We start from the raw sequence: 19,376 nt of genomic DNA, 5'->3' as shown, positions 1-19,376 counted from the left end.
AATTATGCGTCTTCGGACAGGCTGGCTGACTCCGGACATGCGCCTATCTTCATGTATTACGCACCCGCACTCTTCATGGGAGGCCTCGATAAGAAATAAGTGACTTTCAAGGCATAACATCTTTGGGGAAGCTATTAAAATGGTACACATTGAAGACCCGGGACTCGGAAAATACGACATGAAATTAATATTCGGTATGATATACATTGTGGACATAGAAGAAAGGGTTTTTTGTGTGACACCTCACAAGATCGCCCTTTTCTGTACAGTGTAAAGATGGTATCGCCACCCACTTGGACAGCATTGTGAGGCAGGTCAAACGTAGAGACTGTAGGAAGGGATTTATTAATGCCTATCTTGAAGAGGTCCGGATTATATGAATGAGGAAAAACCGATGCCAGTAGCAAATTCCACGTACTAGCTGACTTAACCTGTTAAATATTAGGAAACCAAATTCATATGATGTTTGTGACCAAATTTGGTCTCCTAATAATTAACGGGAAACAAAAACGAACCGAAGAAACGGTCCATTCTCATGAAGCCAACATCAACTGTAAATGGGTCTTCCGTTCCAAAAAGAAGGACTCAAGAGAAAAGAAGAACAAACCTAAAAGACAATCGAAGATGCTTATCAGCCTTAAGGTAAAGACTATGAATTTTTTGTGAAAAATTTGTCAAGTGCGCTGTAATATTTTATTCCCGCATTACTGCTCGGGACCAGGTGTCTTCGACGCTCTGGTCCTAGGGCATAGTGCTTCATTTTCTTAGGTTTACTGGATAAAACTATATTTTAGGTTTTTCATTTTACTCCGTCTGTGACCTCCGGAGTTTGATGAATGTCACCGACAGTCACCAAGATAGCTCGAGCTCTATCGGACGTCATGCCGGCCGTTATTTGGCCAGCATTTGAATGACAAGGAAGCATATTAAATATTATTTAACTTTCTGTAGTAAGTAATAATTTTTTTTCTTGTTCCTGGTTTTTTTTCAACTGTACTTTTTATTGTAAATCTAGTATTAAAACTTTAAACATTTCTTCTTTGGAGAAACGTAGAAGGGACACTGATCTGATTTGCATATTTAAGATTATCAATGGTATTACAGACTCACCTGCTTTGTTGCAACTTATCCAATTCAACATCCCTTCCCGTAGACTCCGAAATAATGAATTGCTGTTCGTCAATCAACATTCTACCAATTATGGATACCATTCTCCTTTGTCCAGAATGTCGAGACTTGTCAACTCACTGTCAAGTCAAAGCATTGAATTTTGTGGTATATGCCTAAATGACTTTCGACAGTCAATACGCAATGTCTAATTTCTAATGCCCTTTGAACCATCTTCATGCTTTGACTTATTATTATCTCCCATTCTTACTTTTATATTATTATTGTCTTCGCTCTTCATTTATATATGCTCTCCTTTCACTGTCATCTCTGTTTATAAAACTTATTCGTGTAATTAATATGTTGTTAATGGACTATTTGTCCGTAAATAAATAAATAAATAAATAAATAAAACAAACAGATTTTAACAAATCGAATGATGGCTACCCATATTTAGGTCTCCTGGCTGCCTAAATTAAGGTAACCGTTTTTTTTTCTTCTAATTTATTACAAAATTAGAAATTTTTATAAAACCTTCAAATATAGAATACACAATGAAATACAGGTGGATTCATTAGCTTAAAACCACATTAAATCAGTTTATATTTTTCCATATTAATATTCGGAGGTATGATTATTTTGAGAGTGCGGGCAAATCCAAAACCGAATACCCTGGAATCTTCATGGCTCAAGGCATTTATTTTAAATACCCCATCGCTCGAGTGGTTATTGTATGCTTTTATCTTCTTCTCTTGACTATCTGATTGAACCTCCAGTGAAATGGCCACCAACCACCAATATTTACAGTACCCAGTTTATGTCAAATCCTTACCGACCGATGGGACGATGGCTTTTGACAGATTAGTCACTAATCATTAGTGATTTGAAGTCTAAAAACTTTTTTTCCTCTGATAAGCAAATTTTTTTCCCAGGAATTCCTTTAAATCCACTGAACAACAAAATCCATAGAAATTTGTTCTATACTTATTTGAGAGAAAACTGATGTAGCTAGCTTACATGAGACCTTTGGACTCATACGACGTCAGGCCAATGAGATTGATTATTGGTTCACAAAAGAATAATGATATTTGAAAATGTTTTATCAATTTCACCCGAAGTAAGATAAACTGACCTTACTTTGTGCATGCACACACGCCCCAAACACACTTCTGTTAATTTATCTCTTCAGTGTTTAAAGCTTAAAAATATCTACATTAAAATAATACATAACACATCTATCATCTTCGATTATTAGAAAGAGAAAATAAAACTCATTTTTTAATTGCTTTTTATTTCCTTTGAAGATTCAACATATTATTTAAATAAAAATACAAACAAAAGCTTAATAAACCTATTAGGGATTGAAATAATAAGTAAGAATATAATTTTTTAAATTTCAAATAACAATTTATATAAAATATAGAAAACAAATTTGAATTGGTAGGTACAGTTCATAAACAATTTATTTTTTAAATTAGAATTTTTTTGAATAATATTTTTTTTATTTCATATAAAAATAACAGTTACGTAAAATATAGAAAATTTATATGTGCGATATATAATGAGACTCCCTAGATTTTTTTTCTATTTAGCTGAATAATCAAACTTCCCAACTCTCCTAATTCCTATCTCCTTCCCTTCCCCAATCCCTAAATAACATACATTGATTGGGGATGCTTTAGTCCATCTAGCTCGGAACAGTATTCACATAAAAAAAAAAAACAAACAATAAAATCGAAAATCTGTTTCGAACAGCTCTTTTGTCTGGAATTTAGGTCGGTGCAATTTTGACTTGTGTCATTTCAATCATATGGAGTGTTGAAATATTTGTTGAACGAGTTATACAAAGGGTGGATATTCTATTTATATTTGTTAAGGAAGAACAAACAAACCATATTTAAAATCATTAGATTTTTGGGTACACACAGTAAGTATAATGCTACTAGCTGCATACTTATGTACCTATGTCGATCGGTAGGTTCGATACATTTATTTCTATTTTGTTTCCGGTGTTTTGTTTCTCCTAAAATTATCGAATTTTTCAATGTCTTGTATGAAAACGAAAAAGAGAGGATATACAAGAATCTGGACGTTTCAAACAAATTGAACCTTTTTCATTCATACTCTCATATATATGAATGATCAGCGCTAGGCACAATTTTGAATCTAATCTAACTGCAACAAACAATTGATCGTCGAGTTCATTAGTCAGACAAATCCAAAAACACAACACTTGGCTTATATATACAGTTGTATGTAAAAGTTTAATCTGGTTCATTGGTACTGATTTTATCAGTACCTACAGTAATGATTTGTTTTTTCTCCATAAAATGTATTTATTATGGATTTTTTTTTAAGATTTATGAATATAAATCAAATTTAATAATATAAATTTTCGAGATCGTCAGGAGAGAAACCATTCCCATGTTTGGAATGCAATATCTATGTTCTTATTTGTTATCTGTAAGGAATCACATTCTTTTGTGAGTTTTGGAAGGAAACCATTCCCGTGTTCCGAGTGTAATCAATAATATTCTCATAAATTATCTCACAGTCAAATTCTTGCGAGCTCTGCAAAGAAACCATATCCTAATTCTCAGTGAAATGTCATAATTTCTCTTTGAATAACATAAACCATATATATGCGTAGGAACAAGTCTTTCAATATCCCGCTCTATTGCCTAACGCGTTGTCTAATATTTACACTCCATTGTATGCGTGCATCAGTGGCTTCGTCCAGACACCATGAGGCTAGTGAATGAGTCCTTCCTAACTAGCAAGTAAGCTATTTGACTGAGCGTAGCAAAGTCTTGTTATAACTCAACCGTTTGGCTTTTCGCCTGTCTGTCAAATTGTTTGCATGTCCTGTTTCCGGTTTAAGATCGTGGCTGTGTTTGGATACTGCCAGAGTGAGCAATGGATCCTTCTACGAGCTGTCAAATCAGAAGCTGTACCCCGCCACGCATTGCTGTGACCCAGTCTGCCTGTGCAGATAGAGAAACCGCAGAGCGTGTTGGTTTTACGTCCAACAGATGGTGCCGTGTACCTGTCACAGGCGAAACCTATATAATATAGGTTTATAAAAACACATTGTGTCAAAATTTTAAAGCAATCGTTGAAGAACTTGCGAAGATTTAAGCTTTTGAACAAACGAACATTAACATTTATATAGATTTACATAGTTAAGTGTTTGTTTTATTTAACAAATAATAAGTGAAATGGACATAATTCCACGATTTTGTGACAATAAATAAAAAAGCTCATATAAAAAGGTGTGCAAAATCTTATTACATAGTAGACATTGGATTATATTATGCATTTTCATATTTATGGGTGTTATTTATTTATGGTACAAGTATGTATCTTTAAATACACAGAATAAATCAATTTTATAAAAAAAGATTACAAAAACAATTATACAGCAACATACTATGTAATATGTTTTAAATTAACTAAAATTTACAATGAAGCTTTAGAAGACAAAATGTAAATTAATAACTGTTTTCAAAAAATATGTGAGATGCTTTTTTGTAAGTTCTTTAAGTGCTATTAAAAATATGTACCACTTCTGTATATATACAGCTTACCTAAGCTAGGTATGCGTGGTGTAAGGGAGTTTATAATCTTATTGGTATCGACATTATTGTTGCACTAAAAGATATTTTTAGTTCATGTGACTCCATTAGGAACATGACATGAAATCAATTTCAATAATTCAGGGCTGTCAGAAAAGGAAATAATGATATTAAAAAGAAAAATGACATCAGATACCAATTCTCTACTTGACAGCTTTATTAACACACTTCACGCGGGCGAAAACAAGGGTCCTATTCGAGAAAATATATTTTGTTTTAAGCATTTTTCTTTGAAAATAATACACATATTTTAATGAATTTTTTTACATAGTACTCACCACAATCCAACTATAAAATTACTGTCTGAAATTAAAGTCAGTTAAAGTAAAGTTAAAGTCAGTGTTGGACCATTTAGAAATTTATTTGTAAAATCATTACAACCAAAAAAAAATTCCGCATCTCCGGTGCGATAACTGTGGGGGTTTATTACCCGTTCTATGCGTTTAAATATAGTTTCCTATTGATAAAATATTCTTCCATACAAAAGACAAAAATTTATAGATGTTGAAGACTAGGTTCACAACATACCTCAATCGAGGATGCCAGTCTTACTGGCTCCAGACGGTCGGGAGCAATTGGGACTCATTAGTTAGTTTCACATTAACCCTTTCAGCCCCAGTGTTAATTCAAATTAACACAAACTTTGTGAATTTTTTTACCGTAACGGTAGCGATTTAGAAAAGCCATGTTTTTGTTTTCTTATAGCTTGTAATCTTTTCTGTGGCGTCTATTTTTTCCGCTCGGTTGAAATCCTTATTCCCGCCACAACAAGGATAAATATTTTGACATCTACTGATTGTGAGTTTCATCGAATTTCTGCCGTCATTGATTACTTCATTTAAGGTGAGATATCAATATTTTCTCCTCGAATAACAAATATTTTAACGCATTAAGATGTGTTCTATAATAGTAACATCTGTTCAATTCACTGTTCACAGTCATTTGCCAGAATATTGTAAATGAATTTCAATGTTCATTCAAATTAACACTGGTAGCGACGGACATGTTTTCGACTAGTATGGCGAATTTTTTAAGATTTATTATCCTAGATTATTTCTTTATTTCTGAATGAGTTTTTGTTAAAATGTTATTTGTTTGTACCTTAGAGATTATTACTACATTGTAAATGTGCATTTTTGACATGAAACAATTATTTGTATTACTTTTGTGTTATGTTAATTTTACCTTACTATTTAAAAAATATCCTCTGACGTCCAATGTTAATCCAAATTAACATAGAATAGTGTGAAAGGGTTAAAGGAATTAAAACACAACACTTGTGACTGTTATATTGTTGGATAATAAAGGAGTTTGCCCACATAACCGAAGCATACCATGACCACGTTATGAACGTATCAGGCACGAAAAGAAACACGACAAGCGCTACTTTGCCCACTGCAACGGATCGACAGCGTTCTATGCCCGGAGCATATAGCCACCGGCAAAATAAACTAGCCGTGGATTTTTTGATGGTCCGGTCATGATACAGTTAATTGTCTAGCAGTTAAATTGGCGATAACAGTCGCAAGATTCCATAGTTCCATCAGCTCTGATATGAAAATGCATTATACAATGCCATGTCTAAATATATGTAGGTACCTATTCACAAATAAATCACATTATTTAGTAAGTTCTTATTATCTATTCTAGTCATCTGTGTTCATACAATGAATATTATACAGTAATTAGCCAATCTTCAGTTTTAGAGAACTTAACCTAGGACCTCTCTTCCGTTATGAAAAATCTCTTTTTTAAAAATTCATTCAAAATATGTATAAATTCTTATAATATGATAATTAAGAGCAGTGGCGGTTATCTCTAAGGTGCATTTGTGCCGTGAACTCCCATAAAAAAGATAAGAAAATAAACCTGTAATATAATTTTACCAAACTTTAAATAGCGAAGATATTCAAATTGTTTTCACGGCCAAAAGTATTTTTGTTATTTGTTTTTTGGGGTGTTATGCCGTGTTGCGCTAACTCCTTCTTAAGCCAACGTTTCGGACAGCATTGCAGTGTTCATTATCAGGGCAGATGTGATGATGATTTAATAAGGTATCGTTGTTTTTTTTTTTAAATTTCACGAAAAGGTTTACGAAATTTCCCCATTTTTAGGGAAAGAGGTTTAATTTAAGTGGAAATTTTTTGTTTTGCATAATGGTATCATTGGCCAAGAGAGTTGTGCACAGGATTTGTGACACATTTGTAAAATATATAGTAATAACAAAAGATTAAATTTTGGAAACAAGCCCGAATTTTAGTTTACGCAGCCAGTAATTTACGCACTATTGTAAAAAGGACCAGTAATTTGTAAGATTTTTTTTTTGGCAGACTAAACAGTGACATTACAATGCGAGTTGCCTGTGTACTGTCAGATTCATTTATAGACAAATTACAGAAAGGGTGATAGTTACACTCCCTCCGCGCAACTCGTCTTTGTTCTGCTTTCCCTGATGGGCTATCAATTTTGGATGTCTATGGAGATAGGTCAGGAACCGCCACTGATTATAAGTAGTACATATATCTTAACTAATTATCACTTGGGAATAAAATATGATATATCTTTGGCACTTTCGCAATAGTGTCCCTCTCCTCGCTTTTCTGTATTATTGCATACTCCTGGTAAGTATGTATATGTACATAATATTTTTCAGTCACAGATAACCACATGTACATACATGTGGCACGTTTTCATTAAGAAGAATGATACATATGAATTATGTAATATATTATAATCGAATAATGTTTTGTATCCGCTGTTGGACAAGGGAAGCTTTTCATGTATGTAATAAGGGATTTCTAGAAATCACAGTAACACAACCCCGAAACCCGTCCCGGGGTGGGATTTCGGCCGGCTGTGGTTCCTTGTCATTTGCCTTCAGTCCTCAGTCCTTCCCGTCACGTTCCAATCCTCAACTGTCTTTCCACCCCTTTAATATTCCAAAAATAAAGTAAAATACGCAACTCTATCTCGACACACTCTCTTTCCTTATTTCACATTCATATAACATTGTCTTATTTATAGAACAGGAAGTTTACTTCGATGTGGTCCCCGTAAATAGCCACACATTACATTAGTGTCGGCAACGAGTGACTAGATAGCATCTTCCTCTTTATGTTATTCTTTCGTTGCGGGAACATCATTGCAGACCTACTGGGTTCGCCTATTTTGACTTCTGCATTGTTTAAATGCAAAAAATGAAGAATCAATTTATAGTGATTGAATCGTCTTCGTCACTCTCGTCGAGATTTATGCTGAAATCAAGCTCAAATTTCGTCTCTTTCTTTGGCATCTTGCTTTCTTCGATGTCTATGGGAGTATAGGTAGGCACAGTAGGCGATTTGGTGGACAGTTTGGTGGGAGTTTTAGTTGGTGAGACTTCATATTTCAACGATTCGAGAGAAAAAATTGGCACATCATCTTTCATGACCTTGTTGAAGATGTCTTCTACGTTGACGATCGAAAAGTCCCTATTCGTTTGTTCCGTTTCGGGGTGCAATTTAATTTTTTTAGCCTCTTGGTTTAACGTGGATTCTTCGATGGGACGTTTTTTAGCTTTTTCGCTTTCCGTGAGGTCAATTACGTCTTTGTTGGAGGTTAGTTCTTCTAAGCCATACTGTTCGCTCCCCGGCGTGGGATCAGTAAGAATGAACTCGGTTGTTTGTTTGTTTGCCTTGGAAAAATCGTTGAATTCTCCATCTCGGTGGAGTTTAGGCGATATGGAGATGATTGGCATGCTCGTTAGCGAGAGAGTCCTATCGGCCAGGGCTCTGAGGACGATGGGTTCCAGCAGCTTGAGATGGGGAGAAGTGATGACAACCTCGGTGATAAGTGGCCTGATCTCAAATGGCTTGGAACTGACCAGTTGGAAATCCTCGCTGATGATCAAGTCCTCGATCATTTCCACTCTGAATTTGGGTCGGTTCACTCGGTCGTTCAGCGGAGGTAGGATCACATAGTCATCGTTCTGCTTGTTCTTCGGACATGATGATGCTTTTGAATTACCCTGCAACAATGGAAAAAAATTAAAGATAATTTAAAAGACCTTTATCATCCAATTGAACATAAATATCAATGAATAGTTGTTTCCAAGACTTAACAGTCTCGGAAACAAATATTCTCATCTGGGTGATATATTTCATCTTAAAACTAATCAGTATAAATGTTGTATATTCTACCACTTTTATTCTTCTAAACACAAATACACCTATGTACCCATATAACTTAATTCAATTATATGCGTGAGGATTCTTAGTTCCTGTTCACATTTTTACCTATGAATTTTGTTGTGTTTTTTTGCAACCTTTTTTGTCATTATTCTGTTGTGTTTTTCATTGTTCATATGTATTTTGTTCTGTGTTTTTTCTTTTTGCAAAATTTTTTGTCTTTGTCTTTAAGTGTTTATTTTGATACAAATAGCTTGTAATTTTTTTTAGAAAAGCCCACTAGGGCGTGTAATAAATAAATAAATTTCATCTAACTGAAGTAGACAATTTACATAAGACCTTTTAACTCCTAGGCCCCAGACAAGCCAATAAAATTGATTTTCTATTCAAGAGTTTCGATATTTGAAAATCTTGATCGATTTCACCTGCATCGATGGAATTTTATTTTATTAAATTAATTTATTTATATAGAATTAACGGCACAAGTGATATTTACATACATGACAGTTAATGACAGTCAATGTTTCCGTGATAACTCAACACAGTGACAATTCAACACACTTTTAAAAAGTGATATAAAGTCATAAGAAACGATGAAATTTCTTTTTTTTAACCTAACCTACTTAACCCAGTTAATAAAGTTTTTATTTCATCACTTTCCATGATTTTATATAAATTTTTAAAGATGTGATGAATTATCATTGTGATGATTTGCCCGGTCACCGTGCAATCTATTTATAAGAGAACAAACATTTTAACAAATATTTGGTATTCGGACGAACATATGAGGAGAAAATGATTGCACATCGAATGGCATTAAAAAAACACTTTTGGAAAAATCATCACATTTGCAGTATTGCATGCCATAGTATTTAAAAAATAAAATAACTCACTTTTGTTTTCTTTGCGGGAGCAATTGTGGTTCTCTTTGTTAGACTGACTCCATAGTACCTCACAGAATGGTAGGTGTCCTTTGCAAACTCTGTCAGGCATTTGAAGATGTCCTGCACCAAGATATTCTTGTCCTGAAAGAGGTACACCCTTAAAAGCTTGGTGTGCTCTTCAATGGGCTGCCTCATCATGGACTTCGCCTTTGTCTTTGTGAGCCTCCGAATGGCTGATATAACGGTAGCTTTATCCACCTTGTCACTCAAGTATTCTATTATTTTAGGTTTTATTTCAGTATATGAGAAGTGAAGATCGTCTTCTGTTTGTAGTTGGGCTTCCGTTGTTACTAAAATCTCTCCTTCTTCTGGAAGTTCTGTTTTGACTACCACGGGCATTGGAAAAGTGGGCATCACTTTGATAGGTGCTTGGACTGGTGGAGGCAGAGGAATTACAGTTCTGGTATCCTTGGGAGGCGGGGAATAGGTTTCAGGTTGCTCTGTCTTCACCACCACAGGTGTGAAGCTGTCTTCAAGCCTGTTACTATCATCTTTCAACATTTCGTAAGCGAGCTGTTGGAGTTTCTGCGTTTCCAAAAAAATGTCTTGCTTATCGGCTAGGTAATTAAGTATTGTAGACGCGACTGAAGTAAAATTGGCTTTGTCATTTACATCGTATTGGTGATGGTCTCTCGTTTGCGGGGCTAGTTTAGGGGTCTCTTTATAGTAGTTTGCCATCAAACTCTCGTTAGACTTAACTGAAATCTGGGGAGGATCTTCTTTTTGTTTGATTACAAAACTTTGTCCGCAGTTATTGTAGATTACGTTTCTTATATTAATAGAGTCTTTCGGTGGGATCTTTTCAAAACTGGTGGTTGTTTGTTTAACATATTCATTCCGCATTTCTGGGGCTTTGCAAGCGGTCGGTTCATAGTTCAGTTTGCTCTCCCGGAGTTTCAGTACCTCTATTTGTAATAGGTTATTTCTCTTACGAAGAGATTGGATTTCTTTCATCTCCTTCATGTTTTGAATCTCGTGTCTGAGTAGGTTAATCTTTGACAGAAGAGTCATTCTCACCCCATTATCGCTGGAAAAAAGAGTTTAGTTAAAAAACAAGGAATAATTTTAGATGTTCGATTGGGTGACTGGAATACTCTTCAATGACGTGTAATCTGAAACGCTTGAATCTGCCATTGGCGCTGGTGTACGCGGATATCACGCCAGCCATTATTCTTACGCTATGGCGAAAGTTTTTTTCATAAAACTTAAATAATAGTTGTAATTAAAATGTCTCATTGTTATATTGTGCCTTAAAGGCTTTATGCATCCCGAGAACGTCGGGACATAGATTTCCAAGTGATGAATATTTAACAAAAAAGTGAATTGTGCCTTAAAGGCTTTATGCATCCCGAGAACGTCGGGACATAGATTTCCAAGTGATGAATATTTAACAAAAAAGTGAATTGTGCCTTAAAAATACATTCTCATATTTGCAATAAACATTTTGTTCTATCAGCAGTGGTGGTTTTTTCTAAAGTGCGTTTGTGTGGTGAACCCCGTGAAACTAAAAAGATGAGATTATTAATTTATTTAAGGCGATGCACTACGTAGTAATGCAAAATCATGTATTTTTGGTTTGAAAATTTGGTCGCCTAGAAATGTTTCAGATGCTTTAATTAAATACTGCGAATAGAATACATCCTGGCCTCTGAAATAATCGAGTACTTTTTAGATAAGTCTTTTTATAAGTCCAGAAAAAATAATGTATAAGTCCTATGAAAACTGCTAAAGTTAAAAATCTCCAATTTACGAACCCATTTTCGGTTATGGTTTTATTGTATAATGTGGGAAATTAAGTTATTTATAAAATGATTGAAAAACATTGAAATATTTGTGCCTGAACATCCACAAAATAAAATAAAAGGGACTTTTTGGCCATGTTTTTTTCTTGCATAAATCAAAACAGGTGGATGGTGTTAAGCTTGAATTTAAGCCTTATTGCCATCTACGTAAGGTTCATAGCGGCTCGATTCAAAATATTACACGACGTAGTGCATCGCCTTAAGACAAACCTACGTTATAATAATATCAGCACATTATAAACAGTATGCCATTAAAATTCCGCCTTTAAAATAAAATAAGCCAACCCGATATTCCCATTTTGTGCGTTATAGAATTAGCACAAAATGCTTCATACAGAAAATCATAACAACACCATTGACGGAGTTATCGCAAACCTATGTCAAATTAAGACTATTGTTGTGCTCCGTGAAAAGCATGTTTGCCACGTAATGCCACGTGACCTCCGGAGATAGTCTTTTTTTTCTGTGTCTTGTAATGTTTCATGTTTCATTTAGATTTATTAGTATTATCTTCTTCTTTTAATGATAATTACTTCTAACTCATTGATACTATAACCACCAAATTTATAAACCATTTAAAAAAAAAACGGCATTAAATCCTTAAACCATATCACGTAGCTGTCATATCATTCAAATGATATCGAACCACACCAGAGCCATCTGCTTTGAGCTTTCCAGATCACCAGCCATTGGATTGAGTTGAAAACTCACAAAGGAGACTGATTTCCCCCCTTTTGAAACCAAATTATGCTTAATGAAAATGTCTATACAAATCCTTAGGGTTTACAGGTTTATTTATACACACATAAAATATATTTTGTTAAAATTTTTGCAACTTTTATAGAGAAATTAACTTACTCTATTCTGCAAGGATCAGTTTTCACATCTGTGATGAAATTCTCAAATTCGGATGCAGATATTTCTGAAAAGAAGAAGAAACGTAAGTACATATGAGGCACTGAGCGCCAAAGGAGCTCAAGCGCCAACTTTACAATTTTGGACATTTGAATGTAAGTTTTTTCTATAAATCGAAATGTATCATGCCACAAAATCTCATCGCTCCAATATTAATAGATATTTCATAATACACATAAATTTTGTGTGGCATCATTGTTTTGGCCGTTGTCTCAGCACGCCACAGAAGCTCATCCTCCACTTTTCTACGGAGAGGCGACACCAAAACAGCTGTTATACATAAAGTGAAATAAACTAAAAGCAAGTTCAAGAAGGGTTAGAAGAATTTTTTTTTTTTTTTTTATTACTTTATTTATTTTCATTTCTTTGCACATATTATACATATTAATAGATAGTATATAATAACACAATATATAATACCAAATAGTATACACAAGAAATGAAAACCCACTAAGGCACTGCCTGAGTGTGGGTAATATAAAACGATTACTATATTTCAAGTACCTAAAGTATAATATACATTAGTTGAAAAGTTTTTTTTTGTTTATAGTTATTATAAAAAGTAAAGAGAAAACATTATGTACAATAGTTTATAAAGTTTCTGCAAGTGAGTTGTAGAAAGGATCAATAAATTTATATAGTAAAAGCGTTTCAATATCTGCCTCATTTAGCCATAATTTTACCTCTTTAATATATTCTATCTTTTTATTTATCATTTGAGTTTGTAGTGGTAGAAGGTTAAATGTACGAGGACCAATGAAACTGCTATGTGTCTGCATTAATTTAGTATTGGTTTGGGTGGGGGGTGTAAAATATATTATTTGTTCTTTGGCTCATTCTGTTTTCATTTATTTTGAAATTATTTTTGTTTTTAAATAAATATTTCATAGTTTGTAATATAAATAATTTACGAATGTTAAATAATTTAGATTCCTTGTATAATAGGTCGGTCGAGAATGTTTTATTTTTGTTATATATGGCTTTAATTATGTGTTTTTGAATTATTTGTAGAGGCTTAATAAATGTATCAGGTGCACCACCCCATCCTATTATGCCATAAGTGATTGCAGATTGCACCAGAGAGAAGTAGATCATTTTCAATTTTTCAGCGTTTAAAGAATACTTTCGATGTGTGTTGCAAATGTAAACAAAGAATACTTCCGATGTGTTGCACATGTAAACAAAGAATACTTTCGATGTGTGTTGCAAATGTAAACAAAGATTTTTTTTTTTTTTAAGAAAGACAAACATTCCCGGGTTACGAATAACCTGACAATATTTGAAAATGTCCTACTACCACCACAGTAAGCTGAAAATGTTACTTGTGTTGTGATGCAAGACTTAGCCCGCCGAGGAATTGAACACACTATGCCCGAGTGGGACCCAAATGCGATTTTAACTCAGCCACCGACCGGCCTAGTGAATATCTTTGTTGTATATAATTTTGTTTAAAAAGTATTTTGGTAACGGGTTGTTTATTATTTTTAGGTATAAATATCATCGCATTCAAGGTCAGCATCTGTTTCACTGTTAGCCAATTTAGATCCTTTAACATTGTGGTTACTTTTGAAAATCTATTTTGCGTAAGTACTATTCTCATTGCTTATTTTGGAGAATTTGCAACTTATTTTGCTCCCTGACGTTACACAAGAAATGAATGGTTACAAACCTCTCTCAGAAATTTGGGACGTTTGGGATGTTTGGGAAGTTTGGGGTGTTTGAGATGGTCCAGAATACTGTGTGTGGGAATGTTGCTGCTTTGACTTAACCACCAATCTGGGCACAGCTGGAGCAGGCTTTGATCTGGAAGGCCTGCCGCGCTTTTTGGAGCCCTCCATTTCTAATTCAATCTGAAAAAAAATTACAAAAAAATTCACCATTAAAAAACATAATTGAATGTTAGCAGAGCGGACAAATGGGTCGGGTTCCTACCTAGGCGTCGCTGGTTCATCCTGTGCTAGAGTCCTACATCATTGCTCAAGGAACAATTTCCATTATTGATTAGATCAGGGCTTCCCTAACTGTGAGTCGCGACGCCCCGGGGCGCCGCGGGATCATCCCAGGGGCGTTGTGAGGCAATCTTTATAGCGAGAATATCGTTCCATCAGCACTGCAGCGTTAAGGGTTTTATTACCGTTTGCGACATCATACTTGTGTGAGACAGGTTTCTCTGCAGTTGCAGTAATTAAGAATAAGTACAGATCAAAAATAAATTTAGAGGCAGAGACGAGAGTGGCGATTTCGAAACTTCAACCTCGTTTTGAGAAACTATACTCAGAAAAGCAAGCACATCCTTCTCAAGAAAAAAATTGCTTTTTTATTTTTTTATTTGCTTCCATTTTTGTGTTCTTTATTTTCTAATGTAAAATTTAGATACTATTTGGAGTTTTTCTGACAAATTGTTATTAGGTAACGTACCCATACTACGTGACCCGTTCAGGGGGGGCTTCAAAATACTAGGCTTGGTACAAATGAGCGGCGGGGGGCTTCGATTTTTAGTCACCGTGGGGGGGGGGGGGCGTCGCAAAAATTTGGCAACTTCCCAAGGGCGTCACAGTTGAAAAAAGTTTGGGAAGCCCTGGATTAGATGGATGAGATGATCTACAAAAAGGTTAATGTTTAGAAGAGTAGTAAACAACTATTTTTTTTTAGTTATATTTGACTTTTTCGCAAAATTCTAAATGTGTAAAGAAGAGTGTCTGTGACAGGCGCGCAGGCACCTTGGCTTTGTTTTTTTATAAAATGATTGTTAACGTTAATGTTGGATGTAATTTTCTACATATGTAAATATACATGTCATTAAGGCGAATCTTAGTGCCAAATCACTATTTTGATTAATCTTTATAATGTGAAATAAATAAATAAATAAATAACGAATTGGTGTACATTATGAATACCAAAAAATATGCTTTAGATAAATTGAAGGTTTTCCTATCGTTTCGCTTGTATAAGCTTACATATAATATATGTAAGTTGATTTGTATTTGAAATATTTAGATGAAAGATTTCGAGAACACTTCTTTCCCGGAAGAGAAATAGTTGTAGACGAATCTGTGGTAAATTTCAAGGGAAGAATTTGCTTCATGATGTACAATCCGAACAAGCCAACTAAATGGGGTATCCGTTTATACGTTTTGGCTGATTCCAGTTGCGGATACATATATTCATTTATTCCGTATTACGGTTCACTCACAACTGAGAAATTGATAAGGCCTGATCTGCAATTTACATCCAGAATCGTTTTGCATTTATGTATATATTTTTTTTTTTATAGTGAATACCTCACAAGAGTCCCAACTGCTCCCGTCTGGAGCCAGTGAGACTATGGCATCCCCAATTGGAGGATGTTGTGAGACTGAAGGTAAGTGGGGAAGGGAAAGAGGAAGGTGGGGAAGTACCTGGCTATTCAGATCTAGTCACTAAACACGGCTAAAGCCATTTGGAGCAACGTTTCAATTCTGAATGGTGGTCTTACACCAGGGCGATACTGGTAGTATCTTCCACTCTGGAACGTGCCGCAAATATACTATATATTATTTTAATTAATTAATTGTGAAATAACACAAATTAATCAAATAAAATTTATTTGCGCACGCCGGGTTCGAACCCGCGACCTTCGGAATGGCAGTCCAATGCGTTACCACTGGACTATGCCGGCCGTATATAGCAATCTATTGCATTTGATCCCAGAATCGGAAGGTTATCACGTGTTTACCGATCGGTTTTATACCAGCCTTTCACTTTTCGATGAATTGTTGAAGTTAAAAACACATTTAACCGGAACAATTATGAAAAATAAAAAAAATTTGCCAACGGCCATCAAAAAACCAAAATTAACACCAGGTGAAACAATAGCATATGAAAGTGATGATGTTATGGTTCTAGCTTGGAAAGACAAAAGAGTGGTGACAGTGCTAAGCAATTGGTATTCTAACAAAACCAATTCAATAAAAAGAGGTGGAATCGAAGAAGACATCGTCAAGCCAGAAGTAGTCATAAATTATACCAATTATATGGGAGGTGTCGATAGAGCAGACCATTATACTTCGACATACTGCTTCCTAAGGAAAATATTAAAATGGTGGCACAAGCTCTTTTTTTGGGGCTTAGAAGTTTCGGTGGTAAATGCTTACATCTTGTACAAGGAAAATAACTTAAAAAACAATGAAAAGCCAATGAGTCATCTTCAATTTGTGGATAGGCTAATTGTTCAACTGGTTGGAAAATATAAGGGAAGGGGTAAAAACAAGAAAAGGAAGACATTCGGTAGATCCAGAACAGCGGTTAAATCACGTGAATCTACATGTAATACCTAATGTCTAATGCGCAGAAAAAGTACAGGGATTGCGTCGTTTGCGGTTTTAATAGAGAGGGAGGGCAAAGAAAACGAACAATCTATCACTGTAAAAATTGTGATAACAAACCGGCACTTCATGTGGGAGAATGCTTCGAAAAATATCATACTTTAAAAAACTATAAGTGATGGTGATTTAGTAATAATACAATAAGTAAGAAAGATAAATTTATAATGACATTGGACCGAATCGTGAGTTTTTTTTAAAGTGATAAATATACTTAAAATGACATTGTTATATTATGCATAGTCATTTATTTATAAGTCTTAGATGTAAGTCACTAGTAATAAATGTAAAAATTAGTGGCCAGTAATATAAGTCACTAGCTATAAGTCGTAGATGTAAGTTACTAGTTATAATTATAGAATATACAAAACTCTAACTTGTAATCAATGTGTAAAATGTTTGCCAAATTTATTATCTATTTTATGTGTTGTGGGCTGGTCTATCTTTTGTTTCCTGAATGAGGGTCAGAATCTAAAATAATATAACCAATGCAAAATAAGAAACCGTGTACTAGACATAAAACCTAAGCCAATCGGGTCCAGGTAGTCACCGGTCAACCCCTGTGCGGTACAGGACAATTAGAAAGGAATTTCTACAAGGACTTAAGTAGGATTCTTTGTATATTTTTCCCATATTTTACAAATTATCGCTATGCAATAAAAGAAATTATGCAAATAAAACATATTGAAATCAAATGTATTATCTTTTAGTTGGTGTGATTTAACAACTATTTTATGCAAAATGTACCAAACATATAATGGTCACACAAATTACCAGATAGGGTGCCGCGAAAATAATGAACCAAAATTTTCATTTTTAAATCAATAATATAACATTAATTTTTAATCAGAGTAGCCAATTGGTTCTGAGAAAAAATGGTCAGAGTGGAAAAGGTTAAAAAACAACACTTGATTTCAACATAAATATCTAATGGAGACAACTATTTAAGTCAGGGTTTAAGTCGCACTTGCACAAAATAGTTTTCTAGGGTTTAGTTTGGGTTATTTTAATAATTTATGCGTATAACCTAACCTTCAAACATAACTTTGATTGAGAAAATGGAACTTTAAAGATTTTTTTACCACCACATACATAGTTATTTCTTGTAGTAATTAAATTAAAATAAAGTGCTATTTATTTATGCATATTAAGCGTGCGGCGGTATTCAACAAGTTTATCTTATATATATGCAGCGGTCCAAAAGAGTCAAAACAACACTATTGTTTTATATCTCCATGATGATACAACATGGACCCATTCGACCCATTGTTCGCAACGCTATTACTGTCAATTTTGTAAGACGGGGTTGGAATAGGTTGTCTTTAACTAACCGTAAACCTTTGATAACACAAAACGTTAAAAGAGAGATTATAATTGATAAATAATAGTTACCTATTAAACAAGCCGCAAAATCAGGAATCAAAATATTACATTGTTTGTAATGTCAACATCAGTCAACATTGCACTCACATTCATTTATGGCATAAATATACATTTATGGCTTAAACTTAAAATAACCAATCTATTCGACTCATTTGACTCTATTTATGGCGTATTCATGGAAAATGGAAAATGATAAATCATAGATATTAGAGGAGAGGCGTATTTATCGTACTCAGTAAAAGTATCGGGTATTTTCATGAGGTACTTTGAACTTGTGACAAATCTCCAAAATACCTGGTTCTAAAATACTCACAAGTATTTTATATTGGGTTTATTACTTACAGGTACTTTTAAGAGGTATTATTGAGAGGTATTTTTAATTGGTACTTTTAATAGGTATTTATAAAAGGTATTTTTAACAGGTATTTTTTAATATGTAATTTTTATAGGTATCTCTCGTACCGGTAGTCACTGTACCTAGTAACGAAACAAGTAAAAGTAGAGGACACGAAAAAAATGTGGGGAATTTACGACAGGGAATTTTGTAGCTACCCCCTCCCCACAATGTTTTGAAAAATTACTGTGGGGAATCACATTTAGAACATTTTTGTGGGGTATTACCACAGAAGTTCTCTAGCAAATCCGCCCCCCAGTCAATTTTACATGGAAAATTTCTGGCGAATCGTTGTGGGCAGAAATTATCTGAGTACAGTTTACAAATGCCTTATTATTATTTAATCCTCAGGTCGGTATAAAATACTGAGCATTTTGTAACCGGTATTTTTTTGTACATGTGCTCCCTGTACCCAGTAACGAAAAGTATTCACAGGATCCACCTAATAGATGTACCAATATTCATAAAGATTTTAATCGAAACATCAAAAGACTCGAATGATTAATCGATTTAATGACGTAACTGCTTAATATCGATGAATTCTTACCAATGATGTGACGGCTGAAGTTTCGAATGATTTTTGACAGAATCGATTCCTTGTTCGATGACGTTTCCAAACGATTGTCTTGGACTGTGATTTCAAATGATATTTGACAGAATCGATTTGTT

At 34.3% G+C, this 19,376-nt stretch overlaps 1 protein-coding gene across 1 annotated transcript; it reads right to left on the bottom strand.

Annotated features, from left to right (window-relative positions):
• Window positions 1-2,401: 2,401 nt before the first annotated feature.
• LOC149411634 (uncharacterized) lies at window positions 2,402-18,437 on the bottom strand. Its single transcript, XM_089646801.1, has 5 exons — window positions 18,323-18,437; window positions 14,239-14,419; window positions 12,513-12,576; window positions 9,802-10,879; window positions 2,402-8,748 (listed from the first exon to the last, which is right to left on the bottom strand). The coding sequence occupies exons 2-5, from the start codon at window positions 14,405-14,407 to the stop codon at window positions 7,948-7,950; spliced, it is 2,112 nt and encodes a 703-aa protein (XP_089502927.1). The 5' UTR covers window positions 14,408-14,419; window positions 18,323-18,437; the 3' UTR covers window positions 2,402-7,947.
• Window positions 18,438-19,376: the final 939 nt, after the last annotated feature.

The sequence above is a fragment of the Hesperophylax consimilis genome, chromosome 25 (genome assembly GCF_061612785.1).
Source record: "Hesperophylax consimilis isolate HC1 chromosome 25, BYU_Hcon_1.0, whole genome shotgun sequence".
In the NCBI taxonomy this organism is placed as follows: Eukaryota; Metazoa; Arthropoda; class Insecta; order Trichoptera; family Limnephilidae; genus Hesperophylax; species Hesperophylax consimilis.
The sequence above is the reverse complement of the archived record's forward strand: the minus strand, read 5'-3'. Positions and strand labels throughout refer to the sequence as shown.